The 24,757-nt window shown below is 48.9% G+C and overlaps 2 protein-coding genes across 4 annotated transcripts in view; one reads left to right on the top strand and one right to left on the bottom strand.

The window, feature by feature from the left end:
• Positions 1 to 19,725, bottom strand: part of LOC137525874 (peroxisomal N(1)-acetyl-spermine/spermidine oxidase-like) — a 54,153-nt gene extending 34,428 nt beyond the window's left edge. The window contains exon 1 of one of the 3 annotated variants that reach the window (XM_068247091.1): positions 19,628 to 19,725. Coding sequence is in view for 2 of the 3 variants with exons in the window: in XM_068247088.1 (XP_068103189.1) it covers positions 19,528 to 19,595 (68 nt within the window). In the remaining variant the exon portion in view is untranslated. Of the gene's footprint in view, positions 1 to 19,527; positions 19,600 to 19,627 lie in introns of those variants that run through there. The other 2 variants (XM_068247089.1, XM_068247088.1) reach the window with 2 other exon arrangements.
• Positions 19,726 to 19,829: 104 nt separating this feature from the next.
• CHPF (chondroitin polymerizing factor) overlaps positions 19,830 to 24,757 on the top strand; it is a 77,706-nt gene continuing 72,778 nt past the window's right edge. Inside the window, exon 1 of the mRNA XM_068245944.1 lies at positions 19,830 to 21,264. Coding sequence (XP_068102045.1) covers positions 20,981 to 21,264 — 284 coding nt within the window. The 5' untranslated portion in view covers positions 19,830 to 20,980. The remainder of the gene's footprint in view (positions 21,265 to 24,757) is intronic.

Here is a 24,757-nt window from a genome sequence, read left to right as displayed (position 1 = left end):
GAGTTCTTTTGTTATGCAGGTGGGGCGAGGGAGTGGCGTGGGAGTGACATCACGCAGCGGGCGGGAGAAGTGGGGAGAACAATGCTCGTGGCCGTAGCTCAACTGGAATCTCTAAAGAGGTGGTCGTTAAACGACCTCTGTCGCGAAAATCTTAAAATTTAAAATACATCTTAACATATACAAAGTACATTTCTTTTGGAGTTAAATGAGCCATAAATTACTTCTCTCCTATGTTGCTGTCTCTTACAGTAAGTAGTAGTGGACTAGCCCAGGGGTCTGCAACCTTTAAGACATAAAGAGCCACTTGGACCCGTTTTCGAAAAGAGAAAAAAAACTGGGAGCCGCAAAACCATTATAAAACAAATCTAACACTGCATATATCAGCAGATATGACCCCCATATGCACAATCCTTCAGCAGATATGACCCCCATATGCACAGATAGTTAGCAGATATGACCCCCATATGCACTGATCGTTAGCAGATATGACCCTCATATGCACTGATCGTTAGCAGATATGACCCCCATATGCACTGATCGTTAGCAGATATGACAAAAAACTGTAGAGATCCAAGCGGCTGGGCACATCCAGTAAAAACAGACCTTTATTCAAAATTCCATTAAAAAGCACTACATGCAGGTACAGCAATCGTCAGCCAGGAAAGAGGGGACAAGCACATAAAGATGGTCTACAGCTGTTTCGCACTCGACTCAGGAGTGCTTCATCAGGACCGTCCTGATGAAGCACTCCTGAGTCGAGTGCGAAACAGCTGTAGACCATCTTTATGTGCTTGTCCCCTCTTTCCTGGCTGACGATTGCTGTACCTGCATGTAGTGCTTTTTAATGGAATTTTGAATAAAGGTCTGTTTTTACTGGATGTGCCCAGCTGCTTGGATCTCTACAGTTTGCTGATGTGCTGTTACTACATTGGGCTTTGAGCACTCCGGAGTGACCCAGTCTGAAAGTCCTGTGCACCTCTTTCCTACCTTTTGTATCGGTTAGCAGATATGACCCCCATATGCACAGATAGTTAGCAGATATGACCCCCATATGCACAGATAGTTAGCAGATATGACCCCCATATGCACAGATAGTTAGCAGATATGACCCCCATATGCACTGATCGTTAGCAGATATGACCCCCATATGCACAGTCCTTCAGCAGATATGACCCCCATATGCACAATCCTTCAGCAGATATGACCCCCATATGCACAGATAGTTAGCAGATATGACCCCCATATGCACTGATCGTTAGCAGATATGACCCCCATATGCACAGTCCTTCAGCAGATATGACCCCCATATGCACAATCCTTCAGCAGATATGACCCCCATATGCACAGATAGTTAGCAGATATGACCCCCATATGCACTGATCGTTAGCAGATATGACCCCCATATGCACAGTCCTTCAGCAGATATGACCCCCATATGCACAGATAGTTAGCAGATATGACCCCCATATGCACTGATCGTTAGCAGATATGACCCCCATATGCACAGTCCTTCAGCAGATATGACCCCCATATGCACTGATCGTTAGCAGATATGACCCCCATATGCACAGATAGTTAGCAGATATGACGCCCATATGCACAGATAGTTAGCAGATATGACCCCCATATGCACAGATAGTTCGCAGATATGACCACCATATGCACAGATAGTTCGCAGATATGACCCCCATATGCACAGATAGTTAGCAGATATGACCCCCATATGCACAGATAGTTAGCAGATATGACCCCCATATGCACAGATAGTTCGCAGATATGACCCCCATATGCACAGATAGTTCGCAGATATGACCCCCATATGCACAATCCGAGCAGATCTGAAAAAAAAACCCATTTACTCACCTAGTCAGAAGACCTCCTGTCACGATGTCCTCCTGTCCCGACCTCCGGTCCCGACCTAGTGGCGCGCAACTCCCACGATGCTCTACCTACGTCACGTCCTGCCTGCAGGGCTACGGGAAAATGGCCGCCCGAAGCCCTGCATGGCACTGGTCCGGCGGCCCCTCTGATAGGCTGCCGGCCAGCAACAACGTCACACGCGTCACACGCGCCCCGCAGCCTGTCAGCCACTGACACCGGAGCCGCCTAGGAGCCGCGGCGAAGGAGAAAAAGAGCCGCATGCGGCTCCGGAGCCGCGGGTTGCCGACCCCTGGACTAGCCCATCTTATCAGGGTTCTTATGGTACGTACACACTGGCGACTATGGTCGTTTGAAACAGCGGCTTAACGATCGTTCTGCCGACAATTGGGGGAAGAACTTTACCAAACGATCATTAAGTTCAACGACAAACGAACGATATCGGCACGATGAGAAAATCCAACAGGACGGATCATATCGAGCGACAATCGTTGCAAAACTATAGTGTGTACAGTCATCTGCCGAGAACGATCGTTACAAGGGCCAATGCGCCTGCATTGGATTCTGCCCAGCTTCCGTACTTCCTGTGTAGCGCGACCCGTAAAGATTGTTACATTACAAATTTCAAACAAACTTTGTTCTCAAGTTAACTATCATATATTTTTATCTATTGTAACTCCATGTTAGTGTTTTTTTTATAATTTTATATAAATATGTACGCAACATTTCCCTCTGATCGTTCTTTTCTGCGAGAACGATCGTTAAAATGTGTAGGATGATCGCTGCATCCCATCGTTGCATTCCAATCTTTCCAATATCGTTCGTCTGGTAACTATCGTTCCTTGCAAACGATAGTTATCGCAAGTGTGTACGTAGCATTAGGATTTTCTTTATTCATAAAAGCACTTAGTGAATGGCAGTTGCTCCATCCAACTGCCAAAAAAGTGTACGGTAAGCAGGGAGGCTGCCAGCATAAGGGCCTGTATCCACTACACGCAGATTGGATGCAGAAAAACTGACTCCAATGAATGCCTATGGGAAAATCTGCATCAGCAAAAATCGTGTTTAGGCTCCCTGCACACTGCAAATCCGTTTTCCGATTCCGATTCCGTTTCCGATTCCGTTTCCGATTTTCCTTGAATACATTCAACAGAAAAACGGATCAAAAAACGCAGCATGCAGTTAAGATTAAAAATCTGAATCGGAATCGGATGTAAAAACAGATTAAAGCGGAATCGGAATCTGAAATGCATGCAGTGTGCAAGAGGCCTAAGTGGAAAAAGGCACATAGGCATTCATTGGAGTTTTTCTGCATTCATTCTGCATCCAATCTGTGTGTAGTGGAAACAGGCCCTAATTGTATACATTTTTTTCTGGGAATGTCTTTATAAATAGTAAAGGCCATGCTGAGAATCCCCTATGAAGAGATGGACTAACCCAAAATCAGTAATGACAGATTTCTACGGCCTACTGTAATGCTGGGCATACATGGGTCGACCCGGCGGCTGATGGACCCCCGCCGCGTCCCCGCTTGTCCGCGCGTGGATCGATTCCCTGCCCGTCCCCGCCGGCGGTGCTTATCAGCCGCTCGATTTCCTGCCATTGTCCGCCGTCAGGAATCGAGTGGCCGCGGGTCGAGCGGCATGATCGGGCCAGCTGAATATTATCAGCTGGCCGGATCAGCGGGTCGATACACGGTACAGAAACGTACCGTGTATCCCCAGCATAAGTGACAGTAGCATAGGAGAAAAGTCATTCATGGCTCATTTTACTCAGGAAAAAATGTACTTCTTATTTGAATGTGTTTTAAATTTTAAGATTTTCGCGACAGTTTTCTTTATCGCTACAGCTGAGTGTCATCTGCTGTGTGTAAGGAACTTTAAGGTGCCCATACACCTATCGATTTTCACGGTCGATTATGCCATGTACACACGTTCAATCAATGTTGTTCATAACGATTGTTTATCAGTTGGTCCGACCACATTAGTTGCAGTAGTAGTGACTGAATTAGTAGTACTAGTGACTGAACAGCCTATACCAGTGGTCAGTCTACAGTCTACAGAACAGGAAGTACCCAGCGTCTGGCTGTTGGTCTAGTTTAAAAAAAAATAAAATAAAATAACTCTTATGAAAACTGAATACAAATGATGGCATCTCCAATCGGTATTTGGACGAAATAATTATTGAACGTGACAGCACTGCTGACAATTAGGTTCTATGGCCCACTCAAGTGATTTTGGCAGCATAAGCACGAGGCTAAAGAAAGTCAATGCCGGCGAACCCACAGGAGTGATTGTGAATGTGCTAAAGCCCACTTGTGGGTCCTGCAGTATATAAGTATAGGAATGCTGTATAGAAATATAAAGCATAGAAATCTTTTCAATCGCTGTACAGCAGCACGGTGGCATAGTGATTAGCACTTTCGCCTTGCAGCGCTGGGCCCCAGGTGCAAATCCCAGCCAGGGCACTATCAGCATGGAATTTGTATGTTCTCCCCGTGTCTTTGTGGGTTTCCTCCGGGCACTCTGTTTCCTCTTACATCCCAAAAACATACAGAATTGGCACTCCCCTAAAAATTGTCCCTAGACTACTATACTGCACGATACATACATAGACATATGACTATAGTAGGGATTAGATTGTGAGCCCCTCTGACAAGACACTATATACTCTGTACAGCGATGCGGAAGATGTCAGCGCTATACAAATTCTAAATAATAACCCACAGACAGAAAAAAAATGGATATCGCAATTGCTACACAAATCGCTGAAATAAAATGGCTTCTAAAAGTACTGGAAATCGCTCCAGAAATAGCCATACAAAACACCAGGAAAAACGCTGCGTGATCACGATAGCGATCTGCAGTGCGCACCTGGCCTAAGTGCGGTCACCATCAGTAGGGATGGCCCAGCATTGGAGAACTCATGGAGAAGCACATGATCAGTTTGATCAGCTGATAGAGTTCTAAGGCTCTGATTTGCTGGTTATGATCATGTGTTAAACCAGGAAGTCATCACAGCAAATCAGAGGCTTACAAATCTATCAGCTGATCAAACTGATCACATGCTTCCCCATGAGTTCTCCAAGGCTGGGCCATCTCTAACCATCAGCACACAAGCAATGACTGCATTCATTCCATTTGCATCGAGGGATACAATCTAGCTAGGCAGCAGCACGATCGATAAGAATTCAGCACAAACACGACACCGACCAATCGCTACCAGCATTCGCCCATGTGACCCAAGTCATAGGTTACCATAGATTTCTACAGCTGATGAGCCTTACATTGCTATACATAAAACGTATAGCGCAGGTCTGTGGCGTGGAAACGAGAAGACAGGTGCTCGCTAATGCTGAGAAATCACTGCCTTGAGTCCGCTTACCTCTGCCCTTATCAGCTGACTGATTACATTTACTGCCGCTGGTTGTACTTTTATCCATTTATTACCCGCTCAGGCCATTATTCTGCCGCCACGTCACCTACGGCTAAGATAAGATTGATGGTTTCACCGTGGAAGGAAATGGACTTAGAGACTGGACTCTGTGCCGTCACATGACCTGTGAGGGATGCTTCACACTTGGCACTTTTTCAGCGCCTTGCTGATCGCTACTCATGTATCCCTATGGATATATTCACACTGCGGCGTTTGCGATTTCGATCAATTCCAAATGCGCTGCATGCAGCGTCTTTGGGGCGATTGCGCTGTGATTCTCGTTCTAGTGACGGGAATTTTGCCGACGAAAACCTGATCGCGGACTTGAACGCGATCGCCTGAAAACGCCCAATGTGAACCGGCCCTCAGAGGGGAGCGGAAGATGAAGACAACCGGTACTCACAATAACCAGGCACATTTTGTGCTCCGTTATTCCGATACAGGCTGGCGGATGAAAGCAAGCACCTGATTGGTTGCTGGGGCTAACTCAGAGACTTTATCTCAGGTTTTAGTTGATTTTGTTAAGGTAGCCATACACTGGTCGATTTGCCATCAGATTCGACCAACTGACAGATCCCTATCTGATCGAATCTGATCAGAGAGGGATCGTATGGCTACCTTTACTGCAAAGAGATTGTGAACCGATTTCAGACTGAAACCGTTCACAATCTGTTGTTGTGGTGGTGGTGCTGCCGCCGCTTCCCCCGCCCGCATACATTACCTGCTCCGCCGGCGCGACTCCAGTCCCCAGGTCACCGCTGCTCCGTCTCCGCTCTGGCCTCCGGCCCCGGCATGCTTTACTTCTTCCTGCCCGGCAGTAAGTTTAAACAGTAGAGCGCCCTCTACTGTTTAAACTTCCTGCCGGGCAGGAGGAACTGAAGCATGCCGGAGACCAGCGCGGACACGGAGCAGCGGTGACCGGGGGTAGTCGTGCCGACGGAGCAGGTAATGTATTGCCGCTCTATTGCGTCGGTCGTCGGGTACTCGAACGCCGCTAGCGACGCGCTCCCTACCCGCGGGCGATCGACGCTAATTTTCCGCACGGAGCGATTAACGGGATCGGACGAAAAGGATCGAAATTCGGCGTGTAGCGCGAACGATTGGCAGCAGATTCGATCCCAGTGATCGAATCTGCTGTCGAAACGGTGGCAAATCAGGCCAGTGTATGGCCAGCTTAAGGACTGGAAAAACCAGCATTCCTTCAATAAAGATAAACAATGCAAACCATCTTTGGCCAGAGAAACTATCTCTTGCCTTCCAGAATGCGCATAATAAACAGCTTAGGTTAAAGAGAACCCCAGGTGAGGTTCTGACAATGCTATCTACACACAGAGGCTGGGTCTGCCTATACAGCCCAGCCTCTGTTGCTATCCAGATCCCCCCTAAGCCGCCCCTGCGCTCTGCTATCCCCCATAAATCACAGCCGGCTCCCCCCGCCTCCTGTACAGATCCGGTCCCTGCCCGCTTCCCTTTCCTCCAATCAGCGGGAAGGGACCCGGGCAGGGACCGGAGCTATGGAGGAGGCGGGGGAGCAGCGAGAGTGACAGTAAAGAGGTAAACACAGCCCGCTGTGACACGCTGCGTGTCGACAGCGCGGCTGTGATTTATGGGGGATAGCAGAGGCCAGGGGGTTAAGGGGGGATCTGGATAGCAACAGAGGCTGGGCAGTAAAGGCAGACCCAGCCTCTGTATGTGGATTTCATTGTCAGAACCCCACCTCAGGTTCTCTTTAAGCCTCAGGGGGAGGGCGGGGCTACATTCCAATATACAGTAATACATACCTGTAGATTTTCAAATCGGGATATTTAATTCTACTATATATCACTACAGGGCCTCTTTTAATGGAAAAAGTTCCCCTGGGGGGTACTCACCCAGGGAGGGGGAAGCCTAAGGATCCTATTGAGGCTTCCCCGTCCTCCTCCGGTCCCATGGCGGTCTCGCTGCAGCCCACTGAATGTACAGCCGACAAATTGTCAGGCTGTGCAATATTTATCTTTCCCTGTTCCAGCGGGTGGCGCTGTTGCGGCTCTCCGCTCGGAAATAGGCAGAAATGGACGAACTCAAGTCGGGGCCGCTCTACTGCACAGGCACAGGCGACTTGCGGCAGCGCAGTAGAGCAGACCCGTTTGGGATCGGCTATTTCCGCCTATTTACGAGCGTAGCGCCGTTGCGGCACCTGCGCTGGAGCCGGGAAGGTAAGTATTTACTTGCCTGCTGTTCAGTGCGCTGCAGCGAGACCACCGTGGGGCACAGGAGGACCTGGGAAGCCTCGATCGGATCCAGAGGCGAGGTGAGTACCCTTCAGGGGAATTTTTTAATTTTACAGATCCTCTTTAAAGGACAATTGAAGAGAGAGGGATAGGGAGGCTGCCATATTTATTTCCTTTTAAGCAATACCAGTTGCCTGGCAGTCCTGCTGATCCTCTGCCTCTAATGTTTTTTGCCATAAACCCTGAACAAGCCTGCAGCAGATCAGCTGTTTTTAACATTGTTAGATCTGACAAGATTAGCTGCATGCTTGCTCCAGGGGCTTGATTCACAAAGCGGTGCTAACCTACTTAGCACGTCTAAAGTCTTTAGACGTGCTAACCAGGGTGCTAAGTAGCAGTGGCGTTCCTATCATTGGGCGCAGGGGGGGGCGTGGCGCACCGGGTGATGGACAGGCAAGGGGGTGTCGCCAAGCCCCCCTGGCCCCTACAGCGGCAGAGCAGGAAGGAGGGGGAAGAAACGCTAGAAGGAGGGGCTTGAGGGCAGCGGCGGGGAGGGGGGCCAGAACCCCCACTCCCTCACCTGGGTCCCCCTCCTTCTGCTCTCTCCCTCTCCAGAATAGCGGCAGCAAGGAGGCGCGGTGGGCGGGCGGAGGATTACTCACCTTACTTCCGCGTTCCAAGTGCTGGCAGCGTCCCCTCGTCACAGGTCTCCGCCTTCAATGTCGCCCACTGTGCTTCCTTCAATCAGGAAGCACAGTGGGCGGCATTGAAGGCGGAGACTTGTGACGAGGGGACGCTGCGTTCCAGCGCTTGGAACGCGGAAGTGAGGTGAGTAATCCTCCGCCCGCCCACCGCGCCTCCTTGCTGCCGCTATTCTGGAGGGGGAGAGAGCAGAAGGAGGGGACCCAGGTGAGGGAGTGGGGGGGTTCTGGCCCCCCTCCCCGCCTCTGCCCTCAAGCCCCTCCTTCTAGCGTTTCTTCCCCTCTTGGGAGTCCTGGGGCAACTATTCAGGCTACACTGGGGGCAACTATGCAAATGGGGGCAACTATGCTGGCTACACTGGGGGCAACTATGCTGGCTACACTGGGGGCAACTATGCTGGCTACACTGGGGGCAACTATGCTGGCTACAAAGGGGGCAACTATGCTGGCTACACTGGGGGCAACTATGCTGGCTACACTGGGGGCAACTAGGCTGGCTACACTGGGGGCAACTATGCTGGCTACACTGGGGGCAACTAGGCTGGCTACAAAGGGGGCAACTATGCTGGCTACACTGGGGGCAACTATGCTGGCTACACTGGGGGCAACTATGCTGGCTACACTGGGGGCAACTATGCTGGCTAAGGGGCAACTATGCTGGCTACACTGGGGGCAACTAGGCTGGCTACAAAGGGGGCAACTATGCTGGCTACAAAGGGGGCAACTATGCTGGCTACAAAGGGGGCAACTATGCTGGCTACACTGGGGGCAACTATGCTGGCTACAAAGGGGGCAACTATGCTGGCTACACTGGGGGCAACTATGCTGGCTACAAAGGGGGCAACTATGCTGGCTACACTGGGGGCAACTATGCTGGCTACACTGGGGGCAACTATGCTGGCTACACTGGGGGCAACTATGCTGGCTACAAAGGGGGCAACTATGCTGGCTACACTGGGGGCAACTATGCTGGCTACAAAGGGGGCAACTATGCTGGCTACAAAGGGGGCAACTATGCTGGCTACACTGGGGGCAACTATGCTGGCTACAAAGGGGGCAACTATGCTGGCTACACTGGGGGCAACTATGCTGGCTACAAAGGGGGCAACTATGCTGGCTACAAAGGGGGCAACTATGCTGGCTACACTGGGGGCAACTATGCTGGCTACAAAGGGGGCAACTATGCTGGCTACACTGGGGGCAACTATGATAATTACACTGGGGGCAACTACGCTAGCTACACTGGGGGAAGCTATACTGGGGCAACTATACTAGCTACACTGGGGGCAAGTATACTAGGGCAACTATATTACCTATACTGGGGCAACTATACTACAGACAACTATACTGGGGTGGGGGCAAGTATAATAGCTACCTATACTGGGGCAACTATACTACAGACAACTATACTGGGGTGGAGGCAACTATAATAGCTACCTATACTGGTGGCAACTATTCTAGCTAACTATACTTGGGGCAATTTTAATACATATACTGGGGCAACTATATTACCTATACTAGGGGCACCTATAACTGGCATTACCTGCCGTGGCACACGTAGTTTGCTGCACTAGGTCCTTTTTGGGGGGGGGGGGGGGGTGTGTCTTATAATACCCAGCACCGGGTGTCAAATGGCCTAGGTACGCCACTGCTAAGTAGGTTAGCACCGGATTTCTCAATCAGATCGCGCGCTAAGTACAGCACACAAAGTTTTGCGTGTGCTAAGTCCCATGTGTGTGCTAAGTCCCATAGGCTTTAATGGGCACTAGCGCGCGAAAAGCTCTTTTAGACGTGCTAAGGGGCTTTTCACAGGCATGCTAACAGTTAGCACCGCTTTGTGAATCAAGCCCTAGGCATTTTCTATGTTTTTATTCTGTGGCGTCTCATTGGTTAATCTATAAGGCCAGAAACCCACTAGGAGCGCTGTTCTGAGCGCTTTGTGATTTGAAAAGCTCTTGCAAATGTAATGCTATGGGTATGATCCCACTTGAGCGATGTGATTTTATAAAAATCCCCCATAGCATTGCATTAGCAAGAGCTTTTTCAAATCACTAGAGATTAGAAATCGCTCCTAGTGGGTTTCTGGCCTCAAGGAAAGCAGACAAAGGGAGTTGGTCTCTCTTTATTCAAACTGATGCAAATCATATTTGACTTGCTGATAGCTGGGCTGTGGAGACTGAACTGTAGGCATTGAAGGACCTCTAGATAGAGGATGGGGGTTGTTTGGTGGAATAACTGCTGGCTGTGTTGTACAAATCTGCATTGCAAAGGAATAGAAAGCTTCTCCCCCTGGCTATAGATATCAGGTCAATATAGCTATCAATAGGCCTTGCAGGGGGGGATTTTGAAACCTCAAGGCACTGATATCAGAGGACAATGGCCTGCTGTGAGGCAGATAACAGGCTGCTCTATAATAACATGCAGTCCAGGCAGTCAGCTACACAGTACAGTTTATATTCTGTCATGACCTTCTATCAGTGAATAGAGCAGTCCCTGGACATTGCTGGCCTCCACTGAACGTACGCCACAAGTGAATAATAATGCTGGGTACACACCATGCACTTTCCCGCTTGATCCGCGGGGCGATCGGAATCGATTCGATTATTTCCCACATGCTCGGGGATTTCGATCGGTCCAGCCGTCGATTTTTGCATGTTAAGTATGCAAAATCGGAACCATCGAAACCAGAGTCGAGCATGTCGGAAATAATCGAATCCATCCCGATCGATCCGTGGATCGAGCGGGAAAGCGCATGGTGTGTACCCAGCATGACATTCAGGCCCGTTTCACACTGTGAAGTGGTGATGTGGCAGCCACGCCGCCAAAAAACAGATTCCCGAGGAGTTTCGGGGAATAGTGCGATAATACGCGGTATTCCCCATCTGGCATTGGGCATACCATAAAGATTTCATGAGAAAAATATGTTGTTTTATAATTCAAACCACACTGGTACTTTCTATCCTGGTTTATTTCCCTTCATATTAACAATTTAAAGAGACACTGGGCTTGATTCACAAAGCGGTGCTAACCTACTTAGCACGTCTAAAGTCTTTAGACGCGCTAACCAGGGTGCTAAGTAGGTTAGCACCGGATTTCTCAATCAGATCGCGCTCTAACTTTGCGCGCGCAAAGTTTTACGCGCGCAAAATTTTACGCGCGCTAAGTCCCATAGGCTTTAATGGGCACTTCGCGCGGAGCGCCCTGCGCTCTGTGCAGTACGCGCGTAAAGTTTTATGCGCATAAAGTTTTGCGCGCGTAAAGTTTTATGCGCGAAAAGCTTGTTTAGACGTGCTAAGGGGGTTTTCACAGGCGTGCTAACAGTTAGCACCGCTTTGTGAATCAAGCCCACTGAAGCGAAAAAAAAATTATGATATCATGAATTGGTTGCGTAGTACGGATAATTACTAGAACATTGGTAGCAAAAAAAAATACTCTCATATTTTTATTTTCAGTTATACAGCTTTTTTTTTTTTTTTCTTTATAACATTGCATCATTCTCTAATACTTGCAGTTTACACATTACTCCAGGGCTGTGGAGTCGGAGTTGTAGTCGAGGAGTCGGAGCAATTTTGGGTACCCGGAGTCAGAGTTGTGGTTTCGTAAACTGAGGAGTCAGAGTCGGATGATTTTGTACATTTTTGCCCTGTTAAGTATTAGACTAAGGAGTCGGAGTCGAGGAGTCGGAGCCATTTTGGGTACCCGGAGTCGGAGTCGCGGTTTCATAAACCGAAGAGTCGGAGTTGGAAGATTTTTGTACCGACTCAACAGCCCTGCATTATTCAGCATTCTAAAAGTTTTTTGCAAAACAGGCAGTGAATTTTTGACCTGTCCTGAACTGTTTTCTGCAAAAGAAAAACACAATACAGCTGAGATAACCTAATCAGAAGTCAGAGCTCTCCACAACACAGAGCTCAGTGGCTATTTGCATAGATAACAACTGGAGTTTCTTAACTCTTCCTGTACTGGAAACAAATATTAGACTTATGTCTCTGCTCCTAAAGGTCCATACACACGTCGGACTGGAGGCAACGACGGGTCCTTCGTCACCTCCCGCTGGGTGGGCGTTCCAGCGACAGTCCGGCGTGTGTACAGTCTGTCTGCAGACTGATACGGCTGTTTCTGAGCGATCCGCCTGGCGGATCGCTCAGAAACAGCCGTATCAGTCCGCCGACAGACTGTACACACGCCGGACTGTCGCTGGAACGCCCACCCAGCAGGAGGTGACGACGGACCCGTCATTGCCTCCAGTCCGGCGTGTGTACGGACCTTAATGCTTTATTTCTTAGCTGTACTACATAACCAATTCATTATATCATCACATTTTTTTGCTTCAGTGTCTCTTTAAAATTAGTAATATATCAATTTAAAGGATGGGAATACATTTCAGAGTCAATTAAACACATTTAGTAGAGAAATATATATATGTACATAGAAAGAGGGACAAAGTCCTGAAAGAGGGACACATGAGGAGGAAAGAGGGACAGGGCTCCCAAAGAGGGACTGTCCCTCCAAAAGAGGGACAGTTAGGAGCTATGCAAACATATTGTGTATTCCAGGCACAACAAGGAATCTATAGTACATTCTTCTCCTCTCCATAGTTTGAGGAGCCCAGCCCAAGTCTGTAGAGAACTGTCCTTCATGCTTTGCATATCTAATCACTGACTGAACACATATAAAACAGCATTTAATGTAAGGTGGGAAGGAACCACCTCTCCAAATATAAACTCTATCTAGCAAATGCACTTTATGCTGTTTAGGTAAACCTCCAGCATCAGTCCAGGTCTCTATGGGCCATTGTCAGAGTTTCTAATGAATAACTGATTATTGGATGGGCTATTGTGGGTCACATTTCGGTGATTAGCAGGGGAGCAGTGGGCTTTGAAATGACCTGACACTGGCTTTTGTTCTGCCTATCGTAAACAGAGGAACCCCCTCCCCCCCACCACCACCACCTTCCCATGGTGGGGACTGTCAGTGTAAACAGTAAATATGTGCTCATTGGATTGATTGGGGGAGCTTTCAGGTCACATGCTGTCTCCTCACTGATGCTATGAGAATTTCTTGGCAAGAAATGAGAAGCCTTGCTTCAGCATTTTTGTCCCTTTTAAGGTGCCCATACACTTGCCCGATTTACCACCGATAGACAGCAGATTCGATCACTGTAATCGATTCTGCTGTGAAATCGATGCCCAAACGCTGACCGTTCAACAGATTTCCGCCTGAAAATGATCGATCCCGCCGATCTGTCTTCGCGCAAAATTTCGCTCGATCGCCGGCGGGTCGGGAGTGCGTCAGTAGCGGCGTTCAAATGTCCGACGACCGGGTGGCAATACATTACCTGTTCCGCTGGCGTGTGTCCCCGCTGTTCCTTCTCCGCGCTGGGCTCCGGCTGGCTTCACTTACTTCCTGTCAGGGGAAGTTTAAAAAGTAGAGCGCCCTCTACTGTTTAAACTTCCCCCGACAGGAAGTAAAGTGAAGTCAGCCGGAGCCCAGCGCAGAGAAGAGACAGCGGAGACCGGGGGACTCAAACTGGCTGGATGAGGTAATGTATGCCGGGGACGGCGGCAGCTCCACAGATTGTGAATCAGTTTCATAGTGAAATCGATTCAAAATCTGTTTGCAGTGTAGGCAGCCAATAGATCCCTCTTTGCTCAGATTCGATCACTGAGGGATCTATCTGCTGGTCGATCTGGTGGCATAATCGACCAGTGTATGGCTGCCTTTAGGGCTTGTTCATACCTAGGGCGTTTTTGCTTTTTTTTTTTTTTAAGCGCCGGTCATTTTGAAAATCGCCCTAAAAGCGATTGTGCAATGATTCCCTATGAGAGTGTTCACATCTGAGCAGTTTGATTCTGATCCGCTCACCGAAGCGCTGCCTGTTTCATTTTTTGGGCGATTTGCCTATAATGGCAGCTATAGGGAAATCACAAAACGCTTGGAAAATTGCTTTGTATAGTGATTTCCCCAGCACTTTCATGAATAAATACATTGTATTTATTATTTTCCGGGGCAAATTGTTCACTTTCTGACTTGTGCCAGGAAGTGAAAAAACAGAATCGCTCTGCAAAATGCTTAGAAAAGTGCGTCACACAAAATTGCAACGTGCAAGTAAGCGCCAGGAGGGGGAAAAAAGTACAGTGTTCTCCCCAGGCTCTTTTAGCCGGGTGCTCCACCCGGCTGTCATCGGCTCACCTCCTCCTATGCTGTAAGCAGAATTGCTCATAGAAGCCCTGGCCCTGCATTTTCTACTTTCGCCCCACCCGGCTACTTTTTCATGCCACCCAGCTGGAAAAAATTTCTGAGGAGAACACTGAAGTAGCGCAAAAAATTCAAAAATCAATGGCGTCAGCAATCTCAATTTTAAATGTGAACAAAGCCTTACTGCATTGCCAAACTGACAGTGAACGGATCCTATTTTATAAACGGATCTGTTGCGGTAAGCGGGCCGCACTACTGTGCCGCCGGCATTCTCCAAGACAGGCAGAGGCGTATCCCATATAGCCTAAGGTTGAAACGCATCATCATTATTATTGATTTATAAAGCATTAAAGAGACTCTGTAACATGAAAAACCTCCCCTAGGGGGTACTCACCTCGGGTGGGGGAAGCCTCTGGATCCTAATGAGGCTTCCCACGCCGTCCTCTGTCTCACGGGGGTCTCGCTGCAGCCCTCCGAACAGCCGGCGACAGGCCCGACTGTGACTTCAATATTTACCTTTGCAGGCTCCAGCGGGGGCGCTGTGGCTGCTTTCGGCACGGAAATAGACGGAAATACCCGATCTCCGTCGGGTCCGCTCTACTGCGCAGGCGCCGGAAACTTGCGCCTGCGCAGTAGAGCAGACCCGACGGCAATCGGGTATTTCCACCTACTTCGGAGCAGACAGCCGTCAGAGCGCCTGCGCAGGAGCCGGGAAGGTAAATATTGACGTCACCGCTATACGGAGGGCTGCAGCGAGACCCCGAGGGACGGAGGACGACGTGGGAAGCCTCATTAGGATCTGGAGGCTTCCCCCATCCGAGGTGAGTACCCCCCAGGGGACGTTTTGTTGTTACAGTTCCTCTTTAACATATTCCGTGATGCTGTACAAAGTAGGAAAACAACAAGGGGTACCTAATGATAAAGACAATAATATACATCAAATATGGACACTGGTACAGAACTGGTGATTACAATGACAGATCTGTAACATGATGAATAAAATGTATAACAGAGCGCAAGCTATGAAATGAATAACAAATTTCCTAGACACAAAGGGTGAGAGAGTCCTGCCCTTGCAAGCTTACAATGGAATGGGGGGGGGGAAACATCCCCCGCATCCGCAGCAGGTTTCATCCAGACCAGAACAGACCATCAGAGCGGCTGGATAGTGTAATGGTTAAAGGAGTTATTAGGGAAAATCTACAAAAGGAGCTTTACTCACCTGGGGCTTTCTCCAGCCCTTTGCAGCCGACTGTCCCACGCCGACCGCTCCGCTGCCCTTCCGGTCTCCGTGCACGGTGCGGAGGCCGACCCCGAGGTCGTCCTCACTGCGCCTGCATGAACCGCCTGTCAATCAAGCCCGCGTTGTACGTGGCTTACTGCGCCTTCACGTAGACCGGGACGGCGGCGCAGAGCGGAGAGGTCGGCGTGGGACAGTCGGCTGCAAGGGGCTGGAGAAAGCCCCAGGTGAGTAATGCTCATTTTGTAGATTTTCCCTGATAACTCCTTTAAGGAATCACAGATGACCTGGGTTCGAATCAGTAAGCAGGCATCTATTCAGTTAGGCTATGTGAACGGGGCCTAAGGGACGGTACACACAGGTGTCTGGCGTGGCAGCAGCTTTGTCAAATTCTTTTCAGCTACCGAGCAGAAAAGCATTAGGCAACCCTTGGAGGAAGCAGGAATTGGTGAGTGTAAACCGTTCAGGATGAGATGACGGGATCTACTGCGGCGTTTACATAATTGATGGAAAAAGACGGTACCATGAATCAGTCTCAAATCACTGGATCCTCCAGATGCTTCCCTCTATTCAGATAAGTATTATTAGTAGTAGTATTTATATAGCGCCAACATCTTGCACAGCGCTGTTTAAAGTATATTGTCTTGCCACTTAATTGTCCCTTAGAGGGGCTCACAATCTAATCCCTACCATAGTCATATGTCTATGTATGTATCATGTGGTGTATGTATCATAGTCTAGGGCCAATTTATGGGGAAGCCAAATAACTTATCTGTATGTCTTTGGGATGTGGGAGGAAACCGGAGTGCCCAGAGGCAACCCATACAGACACAGGCAGAACATACAAACGTCATACAGATAGTGCCTTGGATGGGGTACAAACCGGGGACTCAGCGCTCCAAGGCAAGAGCACTAACTGGTACGCCACCGTGCTAATGAGATAAGTTTAAAAAAGTTTTACTGTAGTAAAAAATATCATAATAAATAAAATTGCATATTTTTGACAATAAACTATAAAATAAAAAATTTTTGACAATAAATTTATACGTTATTTGGTCAGTGTTTGCCCGTTGTAAAATCTTTCCTCTCCCTGATTTACATTCTGAAATGTATCACTGGTGGTGACATCATTCTCTTGCTCAGATTTCTGTTGAGATTTGATCGGAAGTCGAGGAGTAAGCGGTAGTAGAATAATTGCTACTCTGTGATAAATTTCTAGACAGAGAGATATCAATCATCTGGCGGATCAGGTGGGTACCAAGGTTGCCCATACATTATTAGATTTTCCGGGCTGCTCAACTTTTCATATAAATATACAATATTTTCATCAGATTGAATGAGAATCGGTACCGCAAAATGGCCACCTGACCAATTTTTTGATAGATCTCCATCCAAAATAGGTTGAAAGGATTGCGTGGCTGTAATGCGTTTGATACCGCGACGACTGGCCGGTGTCCCCCCCAAGTTTATATGTCTCCCCCCCTCCCTTGTGCAGAGTTTAAAAACTTACAACTAGGCCTGAAAGATAAATCGAATTTAAACCGAAATCGCGATCACCAAGATCACAATTTCGGAATCGTCAAAGCAACAATTTCTTGGGGAAGTTTGAAGAAGTGGCTTCAAACTTACCCCAAGTCCCGGCATGTGCGGCCCGCAGCATCGGCAGTGTTGGACATACCTTCCGACACGAGTCCAACGCAGTCCGACCTCTCTTGCTGTTTGCCGGCTCGTGCACGGCATACTTCCTGGTTCCTGTATGTCACATGGCATACAGGAAGTATGCCGTGCATTAGAGCTTGCAGGAGGCGAAATGGATAGACGGGCATCACTGGACTCGTGCTGGAATACCGCCTAGCACTGCCGCAGCTTGGGGGACATGGAGGCACAGAGAGAGACACACAGAGGGGGGCACAGAAAGAGGGGATACAAAGGGGGCACAAAAAGACACAGGATGCACAAAGACAGACGGGGACAGCGGCGCATAGGAGAGGAACAATTGCTTGATTGATGAAATCCTGAATCCAATCGAAATTGTGATTGCGGACAGAAATCGCTCAATTCAATTTTTTCCTAAAATCCTTCAGGCCTACTTACAAGACATATACACTTGGGGGGAGGCAGCAGGATTTCGCTGTGCAGTGTGTGGGCAGACAATAAATCCCTCTCTGATCAGATTCAGGGATCTGTCTAATGGTCGATCGCAGAGTCTCCACGCTCCCAGGCAGCACTGAGCTGCCGTCCATTGACTAGCTCAGCTGTTCGTTTTGTGACAAATAAACTGCTATCCTACCTGAAAGTATTATGGGCAGATCAACCAAGATACAGATCTCTGATCGAACCGAGCCTGCCCATACACTGCAGGCCTATTCCCAATAGATTTCACTTGTTCCACTGCCGTGGCTATCATCCTCCTCTGCTGTCACCCCAAGTGCCACCACGTGGTGACATCACAAACACGTGTTGGTGCCATTTAGGGGGGGTTGATGGATGAGGGCCGGAGTCGAGGCAGCAAGACAGGTGAGATTTTATACTGCAAGGCATTAGGGACATTTTAAACTAGGGGTGACAGCGGTTGAGGGTCTGGCGCATTTGTCAATCGCCTCGTTATCGAACGCCATTACCTCCACGCACATGATCAAGCCACTTTGAGGCATTGTTCACATTAAAATCGCAATTGCTGAGGCCAGCTTTTTGCGATTTTGTGAGTGATTTCGCCCTCCCCTTCCAGGCTCTTACCTGCGCTCTTTGATTTTCTATAAAGCGCTTTTCTAAGTGCTTTTGCAGAGTGGTTCTGTTTGTTCACTTCCTGACATCAGTACCACGTATTTATTAATGAAAGCGCAAACGCAATTGCCACATAAAGTGAATTTTGTGAGCGTTTTGCGCTTGTCCTATGCCTTACATTATAGCAAAATCGCTCCAAAAATGGTGCAGGCATCGGAAACACGCAGATATGAACAGTCCCTTCAGGAATCATTGCACAAGCACTTTTAGGCCTTTTGCACACTACATGCGATTCTGATTTTTTTTTTTAATCTGATCCGATTTTGGATTACGATTAAAAAACGTACTGCAGGCTGCTAACATTTTTAGTTGGAATCCAAAATCGGACATATAAAAAAATCGGAATCGCATGTAGTGCGCAAGAGACCTCAGGGCAATTTAGAAAATCGCCGGCGCTGAAAAAATAGCGAAAACACCCGAGGTGTGAACAAGTCCTGACAGAGCTCTTTCCAGCATGTATGATAGATGCATTATGCTGGGAATACATGGGTCGACCCGGCGGCGCGGATCGACCCCCGCCGCGTACCCTCCACCGTCCGGACCGATTCCTGCTCGTCCCCGCAGGCGCTTGCTTATCTTCCGCTTCATTCTCTGCCCGCGGGGATCGAGCGGGGAATCGATCCAACGGGTCATCGGACCTGTCGGATATTATCAATCGAGCCATCAGCTGCTCGTTTGATAAGCCTGCCTCGACCCCGTGTATGCCCAGAATTAGACTGATTTCGGCCTGAAACTGGTCGAATCATCGTTCGGACATGTTTGTTCCGGCACTGATTTTCAAATCAGTACATGTATGGGCACCTTTAGGCCACTGGTCGACGGCCTAATATGTAAGCGCCCAATTATGATTTATGCCCATCAAATTCAAAGAGGATTTGTTTTGTATCTCAAATGAGTAATAGGAAACTTGTATTGTCTTTGTGCAGAGGAGGACAGTGGGGATAGGTAGCTCTGGAAAAATGCCAACATGCTTCTAGTACAGATTTGTCAACTGTTACTACAAGATTAACCAGCAGCTGGGCGTGCATAGAGCACAGCATGCACTAGAAAGAATAAGCTTATTATATATATGCTATAGTACTGTATAATAGATGGGCATGTACTGGCAGCCAGCTCACAGCACAGCTCTATGGGCACATTGGCAGCCATGTACCTCCTGCCACCAGTACTACTCCTCTCACCTGAAGCCCCACGGCTCACCCTAACTTGTAGATGCCAGCCAGCATGTCAGCTCACGCCCCCTCGCTCTTCTCCGCAGCCAATCACACCGCAGACCTCGGGTTCCCACGCGCGCCGGCTTTGCGTTCCAAGCCTCGCTGCAAAGCCCGGGGTGGGCGTGGCGAGGGCGGAGAGGCGGCTAGTGGCGAGGGAAGGGGCGGGGACGGAGAGGTGACACGTCAGGCGGTTGCTGGGAGCTGCTATTAGAGGAGGAGGAAGAGAAGTGAATGGCACACTGGCTAGTGGCTACGGGACGTGCGAGGGGGCAGATAGAGGGGGGACTGACCTGCAGAAAGACCACAGGAGCCGCGGCTGTAGAGACGCCCGGGGACCAGGAGGTGGACTGGATATCCTTGAACCTTGTTCCTGGCTGACCCTCATCTGCTGCCTTCCAATACATGCCTGCCTCTGGGCATAATCCACTGCACCCCTGATTATCTGTACCCTCTTCCACTACTGCAACCCCCTCCAACTACTGCAACCCCCATTCTCCTACTACTGTCTGATACTCTGCCCTCTTCCACTACTGCAACCCCCATTCTCCTACTACTGTCTGATACTCTGCTCTCTTCCACTACTACAACCCCCATTCTCCTACAATTGTCTGATTTTTCTACTATTGTCTGATTCTTCTACTGTTGTCTGATACTCTACCTGCTTCAACTACTGCAACCTCCATTCTCCTACTGGTGTCAGATACTCTGACCTCTTCCACTACTACAACCCCCATTTTCCTATGCATCACTAATCATTTCTGTTGCTTCTGATTGCTTTCTGGGATCCTTTCATCCTCTCCTGTCCCCCCTTCCTCCCCCCCCCCCCCCCTATAACCAGGTGCTGCTACAATCCAGTAAATCTTTGCAACTGGGCCTTCACCTTTTCTACCTCTGCTTTCACTTTTTTTTGTTTTGTTACATTTTTGACCATAGCTGTTGCTACGTAGGACCTCTTTAGCCTTGTGCCCCACCTCCCCAACACCTTTTCTTTAACTGCTACTGAACCTCTTGTTCCTCCTCCTCAAACTATCCAGCCCCACTTCTGTCTGTGGGTAATTTGCCTCCCCATTGCCCATTTTGTGTGGTCTTTCTTAACTTTCTGATTTTTGCCTTCTTCAACTCACTACAGTTCAGCAAATGCTGATTTTATTCTGGTGTTCCGCCTTCACATTGTCTTTCCACCACTAACCCACTGCCTTACCTCCACTTCTCCTTTCCGGGCTCCCGACTTTCCCTGTGAAAGTGAGGGCCACGGAACCCTTTTTAGTCGGTGGCCCAGTGCCCCCACTGCTGGTTGAGGTCCCCTGGCTTTCCGTAGCAATGAGGCTGTCCATGTTTCTCTCGCTGCTGCGGCCTGCGTGCCCCGTGGTGGTGGGCATCTCTCTAGGGTTTACCATCAGCCTATTTGGTGTTAACTGGGTCGACGAACATTGTGTCACTGCACCTAAATTACCAAGCCAAACGCTTGATGCCAGGAACGATGTGAGCGGAGTGAGGAAACCAAACTCAGTTGCCGCTGGCGTGGACAATAGTGAAAACTTTGAGCCAAAGATCATCCCGTACACTCCGCCAGATCCTCAGAAAGTCCAGAAGAAACCAGTCCGGTGAGTAGAACTCTCGATTCTTTGGTTGTGACTGATCTGCCTTGGGGCGTTTGTTCTGGGCGTTGAGGTGGGGGAAGAAAAAGGACAGTTACATTTTTCCAGGTCTGAAAGTTTTCGTAACTTTCTATGCTGGGAAAGTTAAATTGCCTGTAATAACACTGTGAGTGATGGTCTGGAGATGACTAACTCCATCCCTTGTTATTACCTTCCTTTCTAAATACAGCTGGACGTACAGAAGGCAGACAAGGGTATATATGTGCAGTGAAGGCTGGAATGAGTCTAGGCGTACTTACTGTGGGTCACTTTATAGACTCTCCATTGTATGCATGTTTAGTATTCTTTTATTACACCAAACTTGCCAGGACAATTCCCAGGAGCAAAGTTTGCTTTAAAGTTTGTGCCTAACTTTTTTATTATTGTAGTTCTTTAGCAGGCTTCGAAAAATGTTTCTAGTTTGTGAGTTCCACATTAAGTTGTCCATCCTTACACTCAGGGCTGTGGAGTCAGTACAAAAATCTTCTGACTCCTCAGTTTATGAAACCACGACTCCAACTTCGACTCCGGGTACCCAAAATGGCTCCGACTCCTCAGTCTAATACTTAACAGGGCTGTGGATTTTGTAAAAAAAATCACCCAACTCCGACTCCTCAGTTTATGAAATCAACTACTTCTTCTCCGACTCCGGGTGCCCAAAATTGCTCCGACTCCACAGCCCTGCTTACACTAACCTAGTATTTTGGAACAGTATTATGTGTACCCCATTATCAATAATTGTGTTGGCCAAGTACTCCCTATGCTTGGTAGATATCTCAAGTATCCCCATAAACTCATCTTAAAGTGTACAAAATGACATACTTGCCTAAAGCTGAATAATCACCCGAACGATGCAGGAAGACGGATCACAGTGCCCGCCCCACGACTACAATCGTTCCCCGGTCCACCTCCCTGCCGGTGGGTACACGTGACGGCACACGATGGGCGTGAATGATAGTTTAATAAATCGTGTGTACTCTGCGCAGGAGTGGTCGGGGATCTTAACCACTTGAGGACCCACCCTTTACCCCCCCTTAAGGACCAGCGCTGTTTTAGCTGATCTGTGCTGGGTGGGCTGTGCAGCCCCCAGCACAGATCAGGGTGCAGGCAGAGCGACCAGATCGCCCCCTTTTTTCCCCACTAGGGGGATGATGTGCTGGGGGGGTCTGATCGCTCCTGCCTGCCTGGGTGTTGCGGGGGGCACCTCAAAGCCTCCCTCCGCGGTGAAATTCCCCCCCTCCCTCTCCTCCCTCCCTTCCCCGAGAGATAGGAGGCTGCACAGGAACGGATCTGTCCTGTGCAGCCTCTAACAGGCTCCTGCCTGTCATGTGACAGCGATCCCTGGCCGCTGATTGGCCGGGGATCGCTGATCTGGTACAACGCTGCTACTGTTAGCAGCGTTGTACGAATGTAAACAAAGCGGATTATTTCCGCTTGTGTTTACATTTAGCCTGCGAGCCGCGATCGGCGGCCCGCAGGCTATTCACAGAGCCCCCCGCCGTGAATTGACAGGAAGCAGCCGCTCGCGCGAGTGGCTGCTTCCTGATTAATTAGCCTGCAGCCGGCGACGCAGAACTGCGTCGCTGGTCCTGCAGCTGCCACTTTGCCAACACGTGGTATGAGTGCGCGGTCGGCAAGTGGTTAAAGATCCAATGTGCCGTGATGGTTGTCTCTAAACGATGCTCACATAATTGCACGTCTGTATCTACATCACGAGATCCCGGTAACGGTTGCTTGCCTATCATTGGAAGAATCGCATAGTGGGTATGGGCCTAGCAGGAAGCCTTTGATTGCTATAGAGGCTTCCCTTTTCATCCTCCGGTACCCCGTTGCCACTTGCAGACCCTCCAAAGATTACGGACAAGGGCTTGTTGGTACTCTGAACTGGGCCGCGGTCCTCTTCAAGCACAAGCTCATCCACACTGTGGCTGTGCAATGAGCCGGAAGAGTGCAGCCCCAACCAGCAGGAGGGTCCTGGGGGAGGACCCGGGAAGCCTCCTCTATAAGATCCAAAGGCTTCCCTCTCCTTTGCTAAATATGAGGTTTTGAACCCGAGTTTGGATTCCCTTAATCCTTCCGGGTGTTCAGTTTCTCCTGGATTTCTGTGCAAAAAGTGGCTTAATTAATTTTCATGACATTTTTGCGCAAATCTTTGCATGCAGATTGTGAGAGTGTGCAAAAATTTGCAGAACTGCTGGATAAGCCTGGCTGGTCCATACCGTTTTCAGCTATTGTTTTTCCAAGTCAGGCACCACCATAGGCCATAATGGGAATTGCGGCTATAGCGCTGCTCAGGCTGTGACAAGCCGAATGTTTAACAGTAGAGCGCCCTCTACTGTTTGAACTTTGGCTTTTCCACAGGACAGGAAGTGAATAGAACACTGGATGAAGTGACAGCACGGACCTGGGGACCCGTGGCAGTGGACAAGTGAGATTATTGCTGCTGGCCAGGTGAGCCCAAATGGGGGGAGGCTTGGGAGCTGCGAGGCAGGCGGCTCCACAGGTTTGCGCAGATGGCGTCATCCGGGCCTTCAAAATTCATGCAGGTACCGACCTCTTTTTGTGATTTGAGCTCGTAAGTCCCTCATGACATGCGAAAGACCTAGAGAAATCTACCACAGTTAGCAAGCTGATAGTAGAATATTGGTAACCACGCTTTACTGATATCCTAATCATCCCATTGAGTTGATGCACAGGCGTCTGCAGGAAGCGTTCACCGCGGCTGTATGTCGCTCTCTACCACAGCACAAACTTGTTTGGAACTCTGCTGGTAATTAGTTACATGTGAGCAGATTGGAAACGGAAAAGATGAAGAAAGAAGCGCATTTCCCCTTTAATGGGTTTAGAATGGGATATAAATTGGGAGGGCTCATTTGCTAAATGACCGTTCCTTATTTGTTCTTTTTCAAACAGCGGATAAGAAGAGGGGAGTTAAACAAACATGTATCCCATTAACCCAAGTTGCTGTTTGTAAGCAGCCCATTTATTAAAATGACACTTCATGTATCAGGAGGCCACATTGTATTACTGCTAAATACCATTGTGTCCAGGTCTCCTCTACACATGTACAGCTAGCTTTTATTTATTTATTTTTTTTTTTCTGGCCCAGTTGACCATCTGAATCGACAATTTTATCGAACTGGATGAAAAATTGTTGCCGCAACGTGTCTACCTGGTGGTCCAGTTGAAGGTGCTGGAACCAGGTGTGTGTGGTGGTAATGGCAATCAACACCACGATGCACGACGGGCACCCACCTCTAACCCCAAACCCCTCCCATCCACCGCCCTCCCTGGTGCCACATTTATTTATTTTAGTGGTGGCTGGATGGTGTAATGCTCTGCCTCTGACACAGGAGACCTGGGTTCGAATCTCGGCTCTGCCTGTTCAGTAAGCCAGCACCTATTCAGTGGGAGATCTTTGGCAAGTCTCCCTAACACTACTACTGCCTATAGGGCGCGT

The sequence above is a fragment of the Hyperolius riggenbachi genome, chromosome 7 (assembly GCF_040937935.1).
Source record: "Hyperolius riggenbachi isolate aHypRig1 chromosome 7, aHypRig1.pri, whole genome shotgun sequence".
NCBI classification, from domain to species: domain Eukaryota; kingdom Metazoa; phylum Chordata; class Amphibia; order Anura; family Hyperoliidae; genus Hyperolius; species Hyperolius riggenbachi.
This window is presented reverse-complemented; position numbering and strand designations above follow the sequence as displayed.